This window comes from Octopus bimaculoides, chromosome 5, assembly GCF_046866305.1.
Source record: "Octopus bimaculoides isolate indiv1 chromosome 5, ASM4686630v1, whole genome shotgun sequence".
In the NCBI taxonomy this organism is placed as follows: Eukaryota; Metazoa; Mollusca; class Cephalopoda; order Octopoda; family Octopodidae; genus Octopus; species Octopus bimaculoides.
In genome coordinates this window covers 94,784,732-94,797,893 of record NC_142932.1, presented here as the reverse complement: position 1 = coordinate 94,797,893, position 13,162 = coordinate 94,784,732, and the positions used below count along the sequence as shown (strand labels likewise).

Sequence of the window (13,162 nt, the reverse complement as noted above, 5' to 3'; positions counted from 1 at the left end):
CCCCACATGAGCCAGTCCAGGGGCACCGGCCATGATCTCACTCTAAAAACCTCATGTGTCACCCGCAGAAGAGCCGGCCCAGGGGCACTCGAAACGATCCAGCTCGAAACATTTCATGTGTCACCCGCACAAGAGCTAGTCCAGGGGCACTGGGAACGACCCTGCTCGAAAAATTTCATGTGTCGCCCGCACATGAGCCAGTCCAGGGGCACCGGTAACGATCTCGCTCAAAAAAAACCTCATGTGTCACCCGCACAAGAGCCAGCCCAGGGGCACCGGCAACGATCTCGCTCGAAAGATTTCATGTGTCGCCCGCACATGAGCCAGTCCAGGGGCACTGGCCACAATCCCGCTCGAAAGATTTCATGTGTCGTCCGCACATGAGCCAGTCTGGGGGCACCGGCAACGATCTCGCTCGAAAAACCTCATGTGTCACCCGCACAAGAGCCGGCCCAGGGGCACCGGCAACGATCTCGCTCGAAAGATATCATGTGTCACCCGCACATGAGCCAGTCCAGGGGCACTGGCAACGATCCCGCTTGAAAGATTTCATGTGTCGCCCGCACATGAGCCAGTCCGGGGGCACTGGCAATCGATCCAGCTCGAAACATTTCATGTGTCACCCGCACAAAAGCCAGTCCAGGGGCACTGGCAATGATCTCGCTTGAAAGATATCATGTGTCGCCCGCACATGAGCCAGTCCAGGGTCACCAGCAACGATCTCGCTCGAAAAAAACCTGATGCGTCACCCGCACAAAAGCCAGTCCAGGGGCACTGGCAACGATCTCGCACGAAAGATATCATGTGTCGCCCGCACATGAGCCGGTCCAGGGGCACCGGCAACGATCCCGCTCAAAACATTTCATGTGTCACCCGCACAAGAGCCAGTCCAGGGGCACTGGCAATGATCTCGCTCGAAAGATATCATATGTCGCCCACACATGAGCCAGACCAGGGGCACTGGCAGCGATCCCGCTCGAAAGATTTCATGTGTCGCCCGCACATGAGCCAGTCCGGGGGCACCAGCAATGATCATGGTCGAAAAACCTCATGTGTCACCCGCACATGAGCCAGACCACTGGCAACGATCTCGCACGAAAGATATCATGTGCGGGCGACACATGAGCCAGTCTGGGGGCACTGGCAAACTATCCCGCTCGAAAGATTTCATGTGTTGCCTGCACATGGGCCAGTCCAGGAGCACTGTCAACGATCTCGCTCGAAAATCCCATGACAGCCCCGCACAAAGCCAGTCCGGGGGCACCGGCAACGATCTCGCTCGAAAAACCTCATGTGTCGCCCACACATGAGCCAGTCCAGGGGCACTGGCAACGATCCCGCTCAAAACATTTCATGTGTCACCCGCACAAGAGCCAGCCCAGGGGCACCGGCATCGATCCCGCTTGAAACATTTCATGTGTCACCCGCACAAGAGCCAGTCCATGGGCACTGTCAACGATCTCGCTTGAAAGATATCATGTGTCGCCCGCACATGAGCCAGTCCAGTGGTACCGGCAACGATCTCGCTCGAAAAAAAAAAAAAAAACCTTATGTGTCACCCGCACAAGAGCCAGTCCAGGGGAACTGGCAACGATCTCGCACAAAAGATATCATGTGTGGGCGACACATGAGCCAGTCCGGGGGCACTGGCAAACTATCCCGCTCGAAAGATTTCATGTGTTGCCTGCACATGGGCCAGTCCAGGAGCACTGTCAACGATCTCACTCGAAAATCCCATGACAGCCCCGCACAAAGCCAGTTCAGGGGTACGGCAACAATCTATTTCTATTTCACTTGCCTCAACAGGTTGTAGTAACGCTGTGCACATGCGTAGTCTCACGCATGCGTGGAATTCAACATCCAAGCTTTCCCGCTTTGATCGATCTCTTTCTTGCTGGCCAGCGACTGAGCAAGGACGTTTCTAGCTGTCTCTCCATCTTTCGAACTCGCGCTAGACAGCTCACATCAATATACCAACGTCCCAACAACCATGTTCTCACACACCGAAGACGTCTCAACAAACAAGATTAAAGATGTATATTTTCCACCTTGAATAAATGTTGTTTGTGTTGATAGTTTGGAGTTCAGCGTTGCCGTTAATTCTTAATTTGATATAGGAAAGTCAGGTGTACATCTAATGATGTATAACCCACTTTCCTATAAAGTGGTGACCCCGACGTGATTCAAACACGCAGCCCGTTGAGCTATTTAACACTTTCCTGTAAAGTGGTGACCCCGACTAAGAAAAAACGCAGCCATGGATTCTGGACTACCAACCTATAACTGGTGACCCCGACTAAAGAACAAATGCGGCCATGGAGACTGAACTACCAAGCAACGATGACCACCAACGCCACCAACATCTCCAACCATAGTCAACACGACTTACTATGTACACCGAACTAAACCACCGCGGCAAATCTCTCTCTTCGATTCTGTTAGGTGACTTAGCTTCACCACGATAATAAACAGACAAGAATTACAGCCTGCGATACTTCCAATTGTGTACTCAAGAACTTGGTATAAAACTCTCACGTGTACTGACTTTCTATCTGCTGTAATATCTTGCATACATATAGACAGCCTGTCTTTTATTATGTTCTTATATGTCGCATTCACACTCTCACATACACATACATCTTTTATGCCACACTAAATATCTCTTGTTATTCATTTTATATGGTTGTGTTTATCATCTTCTATCGTCACATGCGAACAATTTCATCTTGGGTTAAAAACCTCATCAAGGTCGACGGTAATGGTCGTACAGAGATTATCTCTGTACGACCATCTGTAAAAGCGTACCTCTTCAAACACCGTCATCACCAAGCAGCCTTTTCGCCACCAGCTTCGTTCAACCAAGATTACCACCGCGACGACAACAACTACTACTACCAACTACAAGCATTCCCCCGACGTCGCCAACAGTTTCAACAGGACATCATTACCACCGTCAACATCATTACCACCACACATACAGAACACAGCTATATTACAGTTCCTGCGCCGACGTCTTCACTACCAATGTACTGTCTACCACAATGTCGTGCGCCAACAACCCCACCACCAGGGACACACCATATCAAACACTCGGTTTTATCTTTACTGTATGAGTGAAATTTTCTCTTCACGCACAACAGTCAGAACTAACCGACTAGGATATTTAATACCAGGTGACAGGTCTCAACTAGCATCCGACACTCAACTATAGCTCTGCTCACTGACCACGACTTCCTGCGTATTAACATTCCAAATTTCCTTGTGTAACTTTTATAGAATATTCCGTACCAGGTAACAGATCACAACTAGCATCCGATGCTCAACTACAGCTCTGCTCACTGACCACAACTTCCTGCATATGGGCATACTATAATCTTGTGTAACTCTTATACGAACTGGATTTTTTCTCTACAGACACTTTTAATATGTTTTGTGTTTTTTTTCTCTCTCACACACACTTGTGCACTCATATATTTTCTTTCCTTTCAGTACATTCCATGCATGTATCACACGAGTGTACATTTCATTTCTTTCATTTTTCTTTGTGTGTGTTTGTGCTACATCTTGTGGGTGGTTTTCAGTGGCCATCCTGCCTCAGGCGTTCCAACAGAATTTTATTTTATATTATCGTGCATTCCGCACTGGCAAGCGAGCCCTGTAGTAACGCTGTGCGCATGCGTGGAATTCAACATCCAAGCTTTCCCGCTTTGATCGATCTCTTTCTTGCTGGCCAGCGATTGAGCAAGGACGTGTCTAGCTGTCTCTCCATCTTTCGAACTCGCGCTAGACAGCTCACATCAATATACCAACGTCCCAACAACCATGTTCTCACACACCGAAGACGTCTCAACAAACAAGATTAAAGATGTATATTTTCCACCTTGAATAAATGTTGTTTGTGTTGATAGTTTGGAGTTCAGCGTTGCCGTTAATTCCTAATTTAATATAAGAAAGTCAGGTGTACATCTAATGATGTATAACCCACTTTCCTGTAAGGTCTTCGCAAGTGGGGTTTAGTGTCCAATTTTAATTTAACTCGATTTCGATTTCACTTGCCTCAATAGGTCTTCACAAGTGGAATTTAGTGTCCAATGAAGGAAGGAAGGTACGCATAAGTGGGCTGGCTGGGCCTTAGATTTAGGTCTCACTTGGCTTGCCGGGTCTTCTCGCGCACAGTATATTTCCAAAGGTCTCGGTCAGAAGTCATCGCCTCGGTGAGGCCCAATGTTCGTAGGTCGTGCCTTACCACCTCATCCCAGGTCTTCCTGGGCCTACCTCTTCCACAGGTTCCCTCAACTGTTAAGGTGCGGCACTTTTTCACACAGCTATCCTCATCCATTCTCGCTACATGACCATACCAGTGCAGTCGTCTCTCTTGCACACTACAACTGATGCTTCGTAAGTTCAACTTTTCTCTCAAGGTACTGACATTACACATCCATCGGAGCATACTGGCTTCATTCCTTGCGAGCCTACGCATGTCCTCAGCAGTCACAGCCCATGTTTCACTGCCATGAAGCATGGCTGTTCGTACACATGCGTCATACAGTCTGCCTTTTACTCTGAGTGAGAGACCGTTTGTCGCCAGCAGAGGTAAGAGCTCTCTGAACTTTGCCCAGGCTATTCTAATTCTAGCAGCTACGTTTTCAGCGCACCCACCTCCACTGCTAATTTAGTCACCAAGATAGCGGAAGCTATCAACTACTTCTAGTTTTTCTCCCTGGAATGTGGCAGAAGTTGTTTTCTGCACATTTCCAGTATTTATAGCTCCAGAACATCTGCTGCAAACAAAAACTAACTTCCTAGTTAACCTTCCTTTGATATTGCTGCACCTCTTATGTGTTCATAGCTTGCACTGGGTGCATCTTATAGAGTTACTTCCCACTCCTTTTCTACAGATCGAACAGGGCCATCTACCTGAAGGGGTTTGTGTTTTGTCTGCCTTCCTACTTATGAGGACTTTGGTTTTAGCTAGGTTGACTCTAAGGCCCTTCGATTCTAGTCCTTGCTTCCATACCTGAAACTTCTCCTCTAATTGTGATAGTGACTCAGCAATTAGTGCAAGGTCATCAGCATAGAGGAGCTCCCAGGGGCATCCTGTCTTGAATTCCTCTGTTATAGCCTGGAGAACTATGATAAATAGGAGGGGGATGAGGACAGAACCTTGGTGGACCCCTACCTCCACCCGGAATTTTTCACTGTACTCTCTGCCAATCCTCACCTTACTGACAGAGTTTCTGTACATGGCTCGCACAGCTCTCACTAACCATTCTTCTATCCCTAGTTTCCTCATTGACCACCAGATGAGAGATCGGGGGACCCTGTCAAAGGCTTTCTCCATATCAACGAAAGCCAGGAACAGAGGTTTATCCTTGGCTAGGTATTTCTCCTGAAGCTGTCTTACCAGAAATATAGCATCAGTGGTGCTTTTCCCAGGCACAAAACCAAACTGCATCTCATCTAAGCTGACTCGCTCCCTAAGCAGTTGAGCTATGACCCTCTCCGTGACTTTCATTACCTGATCTAAAAGCTTGATACCTCTGTAATTATTTGTATCTAAAGCGTCACCTTTACCTTTGTAGCAGTTGATTATGGTGCTGCTACACCAGTCATTGGGTATGACTCCTTCGTGTATCACCTGGTTCGTAATACGGGTGACTGGGCTATAGCTGACACTCGAGCACTAAAGAGTTAACACAGATTCAGGGAGAAAATTGGGAAACCTAAATAAAAAGAAACTTTAAAAATTGCAAGTGGTGTTTCTGGAAAGAAATTACATTTCAAAGGTGAAAAGATAAGTAATGTTACATTTCATGGAAAAACCTTGAAAGCCAAAGTTTTTGTACTAAATAATAGGACAAATTTATTTGGAACAGACTAAATGGAATTATTTAACTTATGGGACCTTCCCATATATTTTTCCTGTAAAAATGTGAATGGTCTTTCCACCAGTACAAATCAGGCGTCAGAGGAATTAAAGTAAGAATTAAAAATGATTTTTCCTGAAGTTTTTTTTCTGATGAATTAGGTCTTTGCACCAAAAGGAAGGTGAAGTTCCAAGTAAAAGAAAACATTATACCGGTATTTAAACCAAAACAAACTGTACCTTTCACAACATAGAAACAAGTCAATGAGGAATTGAATAAACTTGAAAAACTTGTGGTTATTGGAAAAATTGATTATGCTGAATGGGCATCACCAACAGTTTAAGTCAAGGAAAAGAAAACAAAATCCAGGTATGCATTGATTTTTCAACAGAGTTAAACAAGTGTATAATGATCACTCATAATTACTTGTTACCAAGTCCAGAAGAAATTTTTGCTAAGTCACATGGAGGAAATTTTTTTTCAAAGCAAACCTACAGATAAAAGTGGATTAGGCGTGTTCAAAAATATTAACAATAAGCACTCATAAGGGATTATATCAATTTAATAAATTTCCTTCTGGCATAAAAGTTGCTCCAACTATATTCCAACTAGAGATGGATACGACACTTACAGAGTGCAACTTTGTGATGACCTGCCTGGATGATATATTAATTAAAAGTGAATCTTGAGACCTATATGTAGAGCATGTAAAATATGTGTTGAAAAAAATAAAGGATTACATTTTCACTTTGAGTGCGAATTCTTACCGAAAATTAAATGTTTAAGGCAAATTATTGATAAAGATGGTCATCAACAAAATCCGTTGAAAGCAAATGCAAATTAAAATATACCCCCTTTGACAACTATGTCTACTTAAAATCTTTTTTTGGACTTGCAAACTATTATCAAAGTGATAAACCATAGATATATAAGGTAAGAGCTCCACTAAATAATCTACTAAAAAAAGATGTAGAAGTGAAATTGGTCTGAAAACTGTCCGAAGGCATTTGACAAAATGAAAAAAATATTAACATCTGATTTGTTGTTAGTGCATTTCGATCTTGTATCAGAGATTGTTGTAGCTTCACAATGCCTCTGAGTATGGTATCAGCAGTAATGCTACATAAATATAAAGATAGTAACATGAAGACTGTGGTTCATGCCTCACATTCTCTGATACCAGCAAAAAAGAATTACAGCCAAATTGAGAAATAATATTATTATTATTATATATATTTATAATAATAATAATAATAATAATAATAATAATATTAGGGATAAAATCCAAAATTACAGGTAAAAACCCAATTAAAATCAATTTATTAAAAATTAAAATTAAATTAAGTTTCACAGAGTAAAATATATATAAATATATAGTTTTAGGGAAAAGAACCAAGTTTCATGAACTCATCGATGAAAATCCACTGTCACATATAGAAAAATTAATAATTAAAAGCACAATAAATGAGTATAATATAATACAAAGTAAATATTATAAGATAAAGATAATAAAATGACTACACGTGTTTCATAACTAATTTTCAAATAGAAAGGAAATTTAAATCGATTAAAATTATCGAAAATCAATTCTATTCAAAAATACAGCTAATCTTCAGGTCAAAATACAACAATAATAATAAATAAATGTATATATCAACCAACAATAAGTACCAAATGAATTTATATAAAATACTTATTGTATAAAGATAGAAAAATATTATTATTAAAAATATCAAAATAATAAACATTCCATAATCAACCCTACATCCATTATAATATATGCTAACAAGTATATTATATACAAAATCCAGCTTAAATAAATTTTTATCGTTTTAAATACAATTTGAACGAAGTTTCAAGTTAAAATGATAATAAAGATAATATTAGCACGTATTTAAACGATACAATAGTTAAAGCTAGACTATTTAAGACTAAAAACGTTTATTTAATTATCATTAAAAATCAATTGAATAATAAAAAAAAATACAAGAATACTTATTTTTTTAAATGATGATATAAACAAAGTAAAATGTTATTGCAGTTCAAACTGAACAAAATCAGAACAAAAGGTTAATTAGAAAAAAAAATAAAAATATGAATGAAAGATTAAACTTTATATAGCTTAAGTCTTAATAAAGAAAGACTTTTAACGATATTATAAACAACAAAGACTAGTTATTTATGAAATAGTATTAATCAAAAATATTTCAACCCTAATCAAATCGAAGTCTTATATTATGTTGAAATAATACTCTAATTTCTAAATAATTTAGTATTAAATAAGGTATCGATTAAAAATAATCTTTAAAAAACCAATTGAATAACATAAAATACAAGAATACATATTATTTTCAAACCGTGATAAAATCGTTTAGCAAAATAAAAACAGTACTTATCCAAATGTTGTCATAATTCAAACTGAAACTTAGACATTAACTAATAACAATAGCGTTTATTAGCGTTTATTATTAAGACTTAAGCTATATAAAGTTGAACATCAAATAGCAGCATCAAGGAGTTCCAGTACACAGATGATAGTGCTACCCCTATCACCTCTGTTGTTGACCTCCAGCACTGTTTGACTCTTGTCTTAGAAGCCTACCATTGCTTTGGGATGGAAGTGAATGTGGACAAAAGGAAAATACTTGTGTAGTCTGTTCCTGGACAAGAAATACTAGAAGCTACTGTCAACACAGGGACACCTTTGGAAGTCGTCAGTTATTTCCAGTACCTCAGCAGCACTCTCTCACAATCTGGACCATACAAAAGAGACATTGACCACAGCATCAAATCCACTCATTGGGCTTTTAGAAGACACAACAAGCATGTATTCAACAACCACAGGCTTCCTCTCTGAACAAAATTCATGGTGTTTCATGTCCTTATCATCTTCACCTTGCTCTACACATTTAAGACATGGACTCTGTATTGAAAAGACCTGAAAAAGTTTGAGCATTTCTATCTGTTAAACCATTAAGCTTTAACAGATCCTCAATATCAAATGGTATGACTGACACATCAACTACAAAGTCCTCGATCACTCAGAAATGCCAAGCATTGAAGTTGCCATCCTCAAGCATTGCCTCAAGTGGTCAGGACATATCATCTGAACGGCCCCATCCTCTACAGTGAGTTTGTCAATGGCCAATGACATTGAGGACCCCCAGATTCTGCAGATTCAAAGACCAACTGAAGTCTTCCCTCCTTCAAGTTGCAATCAGCCTTAATACCTGGGAAACAGAAATTGTCAACTGTCCACCTTGGCGAAGAGCAGTTCATTTCAGTTGTTCCACTTATGAGGAGAAAGACTGAAGAAGAAGCAAAAGAAGGCAATGCAAGGCCTGACAACTCCAGCCAAGACCACAGCCACGCTGCCATGCAATCAATGCCTGAAGTTGTTCCATTCCTGACTTGGCCTTCTGAGCCACGTCAAGTTTAAGCATTGTGGAGGCATCAGATAAACTAAATCTGGACATGAGTGGTGCCAACAACTATGTATACGTCTTACCTTTTTTGTAGTTTTACTGTGTATGTTTTCTACACATTTTTATCATTCAATTCTATTTAAATCAACACATTTTATGTTCATCTTTGTGTATTGTCTCCCTCATCCATCACCCAGGTTGCAAATGAAAGAAACTGTAGCTGTTGTTGTTAATGTAGCAAATTAGCAGAATCTTTGAAGCACTAGAAAAATGCTTTGTGGTATTTGTTCCAACACTTTATGTACTGAGTTCTATTCTTGCAATGGTCAGTTGTACCTTTCACTCTTTTGGTGTTGATAAAACAAATAAAATTATATAACATCGGTGATATTGACTAATTCTTGGAAAATTGTGTAACCATCACCATTATTATTGTTATTACTATCATTATTATAATCAACATGCCCCTCCCCCAAAATTGCTGACTTTGAGCCAGAATTTGAAATCATTATTATTATTGTTAAGGCGGTGAACTGACAGGATCGTTAGCATGCTAAACAAAATGCTTAGCGACATTTCATTCGTCTTTATATTCTGAATTCAAATGGCATGAGGTTGACTTTCATCTTTGTGTATGACTAGGGTCATTGTAATTGGCTAGCCCCACCTCCCTCAAAATTTCAGACCTTGTGTCTATAATAGGGCACACCAGGCAAAATGCTTAGCAGTATTTCACCCATTCCTACGTTCTGAGTTCAAATTCCTCAGATGTTGACTTTGCCTTTCATCTTTTTGGGGTTAATAAATTAAGTACCAGTGAAATACTGAAGTTTGATGTAATTAACTAGTCCCCTCCCACCAAATTTCAGGCCTTGTGCCTTTAGTTTTAGATCATTATCATTATTGTTATTATTATTATGGTATCAATCTGACAGACAAGATGTGTTGCAGTATTTGCATTCATTTCCTGGTGAGATTAAAGTCACCCTTAGTTCTTCCAATGTTGATAAAATAAAGAAATAAAGTCAGGTCGTTGATGTTATCAGCTAACACACTTCACCTCAAAATTGCTGGCCTTTTGCAAAAAACAAAAGTAATTATTGGTTTCATATTTTGGCACAAGGCCTGCAATTTTAGGAGTTGGGGTAAGTTGATCACGTTGATTCTAGCGTCCTACTTGGTACTTATCTTATTGACCCTGGAAGGATGAAATGCAAAGTTGGCTGAAATGCTACTAAGCATTTTGCCTGGTATGCTAATGGTTCTGCCAGCTCACTACCCTAAAATCCAAAGTAATTAATGTGGTAAATAAGCAGCATCAGTAGAGCATGGGACAAAATACAATGCATTATTTAGTTAGGCCTGTTTACATTCTGAGTTCAAATTCTATTAAAATTGACTTTGACTTTCATTTCTTCAAGGCCAGTAAAAGAGAGAACCCATCTTGGGTCATTGATATTGACATAGCCCTTCCTCTCAAAATTGTACCTGCTTTATTACAAATGTGCTTTTCTCCTAAAAGTTATCCACTTTTACCAATGTTCAAATCTTTATTATTAGAAATATATTAATAAAATTTTGAAAAATTGCTGCTTTTCTTCAGAATATACTTCTGGTTTGTTTTTTCTTTACTTTTTTGTTTTTTTATTAAGTGCAGTAATTTGATTTTGCTTGTTTTTCTTTTAACTCTTTATGTTCTGAAATTCATAGATTCTCCAGAAAGACATGACATGACATTAAATGTTTCTGGAGGGAAAGTATGTGCTAATATTCCAACCAAATTCCACTGCAGTTGGAAAGGTGGTGATCCATCAGCAGATGTAATCCTGATGTACAAAGATATATCAAACACTAGTAAAGAAGAAGTTGAACTTAACGTAATACCTTCCAAATCTCATCAAACAGTCAAGTGTCTGGGCATTCATATTGCTGCAAATGTGTCTCGTGAAAAGAATTTAACTATTCATTGTGAGTATAAATGAAGCTTCTTTTGAAAATTTTTATCTTCTGTTTTTATCGTTTTCTTTTTCAAATATGAAATAAATTTTTAACTGTAGGATTTTAGTTTTTTGTATATGTTGGTTTGGCTGTAGGTTTTTGAGTGAAGTAAAAAATAAATAATATCCTGGGTGAGCATTGTTTTATTCTTCTGGAACTATGTATCTAATTGTATTGTTGGAGTTTGTAGTTTTATCATGCAAGTTGAATATTCAGAGGAAATAAAAATATGGACAAATTCTATAATAAATAGTGCCCCAGCATGACCACTGCTTTGAAGCTGAAACAATTTAAAGATTTATGGCTGAATATCTGGGAGCTCTTTAAATTTTATTTCGGAAAAGAGATGAGTAATTAGAGGGATATCAAATTGCTGGACTAGGTCATCAAAGTCAGAAAAAGAGTTATGGCTCAATTGGTAATTGATAGTTAAACTAGATGAGATGCAGTTCAGTTTTGTTCTAGAAAAAAGAACTACTGATATTATATTCCTAGTGAGTCAACTACAAGTGAAGAACCTGTTGACCTAGAGAAAGCCTTTAACAGAGGTTACTCATTTAGGGATCTAGTAATTATTGATGAAGCTAGGAGTATAAGAATGGCTTATGTGAGCCATACAAGCTATATACTGGGGTGCTGTCAGTAATATGAGAAATAGCAATGAGTACAGTGATGACTTTAGCATGTAGGTAGGACACCATCAATTCTTAGTCTCTTTCTATTTATCAAAGACCTCCAGGGTGTTTAAGATTAGGTGTCTATGGGAATTCTTATTTGCTCATGTTCTCATTGTTATGGCTGAAGCTGGAGTAAAACTGGGAAAACGTTACAGGTGTGAAAACAAAGCATGGAATCAAAGGGCCTCAACATTACCTTGGCAAACATTTAAGTCCTAGTAAATCAGAAAATATACAAGACCCTTTATCCATCTGGAAACTTACCTTGTTTGATATGTAAAAAAGGAATGGGTGGAAAGTTGCTATAGTGTACCCAATGCAAACTGTGTATGTGCAAGAGATGCAATGGAATTATGGGTAGGTTGACAGACAAAGTGGACATTGTATGTGACAGGTGTGCTGGAGCAATAAACTCTAAGTGAGCATGAGAAATGATGCCTTCAAAAGCCCAGGAAGATTCCTAGATGTAATAGAGAATTTTTGTTATCTAGGTGATCAAAACAGTATTGGTGGAAGTTGTTCTCAAAGTGTAGTAGCTAATGTAAAATCTGAGTAGAGGAAGTTCATGGATTTATTACTTCTGTCATAAACATAAAGTTTTTCTCTCAGCGTGAAAAGCTGACTTTATGATGCTTTTTTCAACCTGAAATGCTTCATGATAGTGAGACATGTGCCTTGAATGTGGAGGACGTGAAAAGACTAGAAAGAAATTAAGCAAGCATGCTCCACTGGATATGCAAAGTTAGTGTGCAAGATTGATGGAATACAAATGTGTTGACAGAAAAACTGGCCAAGAATTAAATGTAGTGTACATTAGTTTAGGCATGTGATATGTATGGATGAAGATGGTTGTATATAAAAGTGATGATCACTCACAGTAGATGAAACCTATGTGAGAGAAAGACATGGATGAGGTAGTGAAGGCTGACCTCAGGATGCTGGGACTCAATTTGATTAGTGATATGCAGTACTCAACATGATTCACCATCCTATGCATGCACATCATCCTATGCATGCACATCATGGCTAAGGCTCTCAAAGCATAATATATATGTTCACTATGCACCTGAGTCTCCCCCATCTATCCAGACAACTAGGTTTCCCCTCCAAGCCACTTCTATTCTCTTCATTCTAACAATTTGACAATCCCTCCTTCACCTTTGTTAATATCCATCTTAAACTCTCATTTTCATTT

General features: G+C 39.3%; 1 protein-coding gene across 4 annotated transcripts in view; it reads left to right on the top strand.

Annotated features, from left to right (window-relative positions):
• Positions 1-13,162, top strand: part of LOC106876221 (uncharacterized) — a 212,667-nt gene that overhangs the window by 98,485 nt on the left and 101,020 nt on the right. For all 4 annotated transcript variants that reach the window (XM_089352673.1, XM_089352672.1, XM_089352674.1 and 1 more), the window contains exon 6: positions 11,003-11,260. In XM_089352673.1, the coding sequence (XP_089208799.1) occupies positions 11,003-11,260 (258 nt within the window). The remainder of the gene's footprint in view (positions 1-11,002; positions 11,261-13,162) is intronic.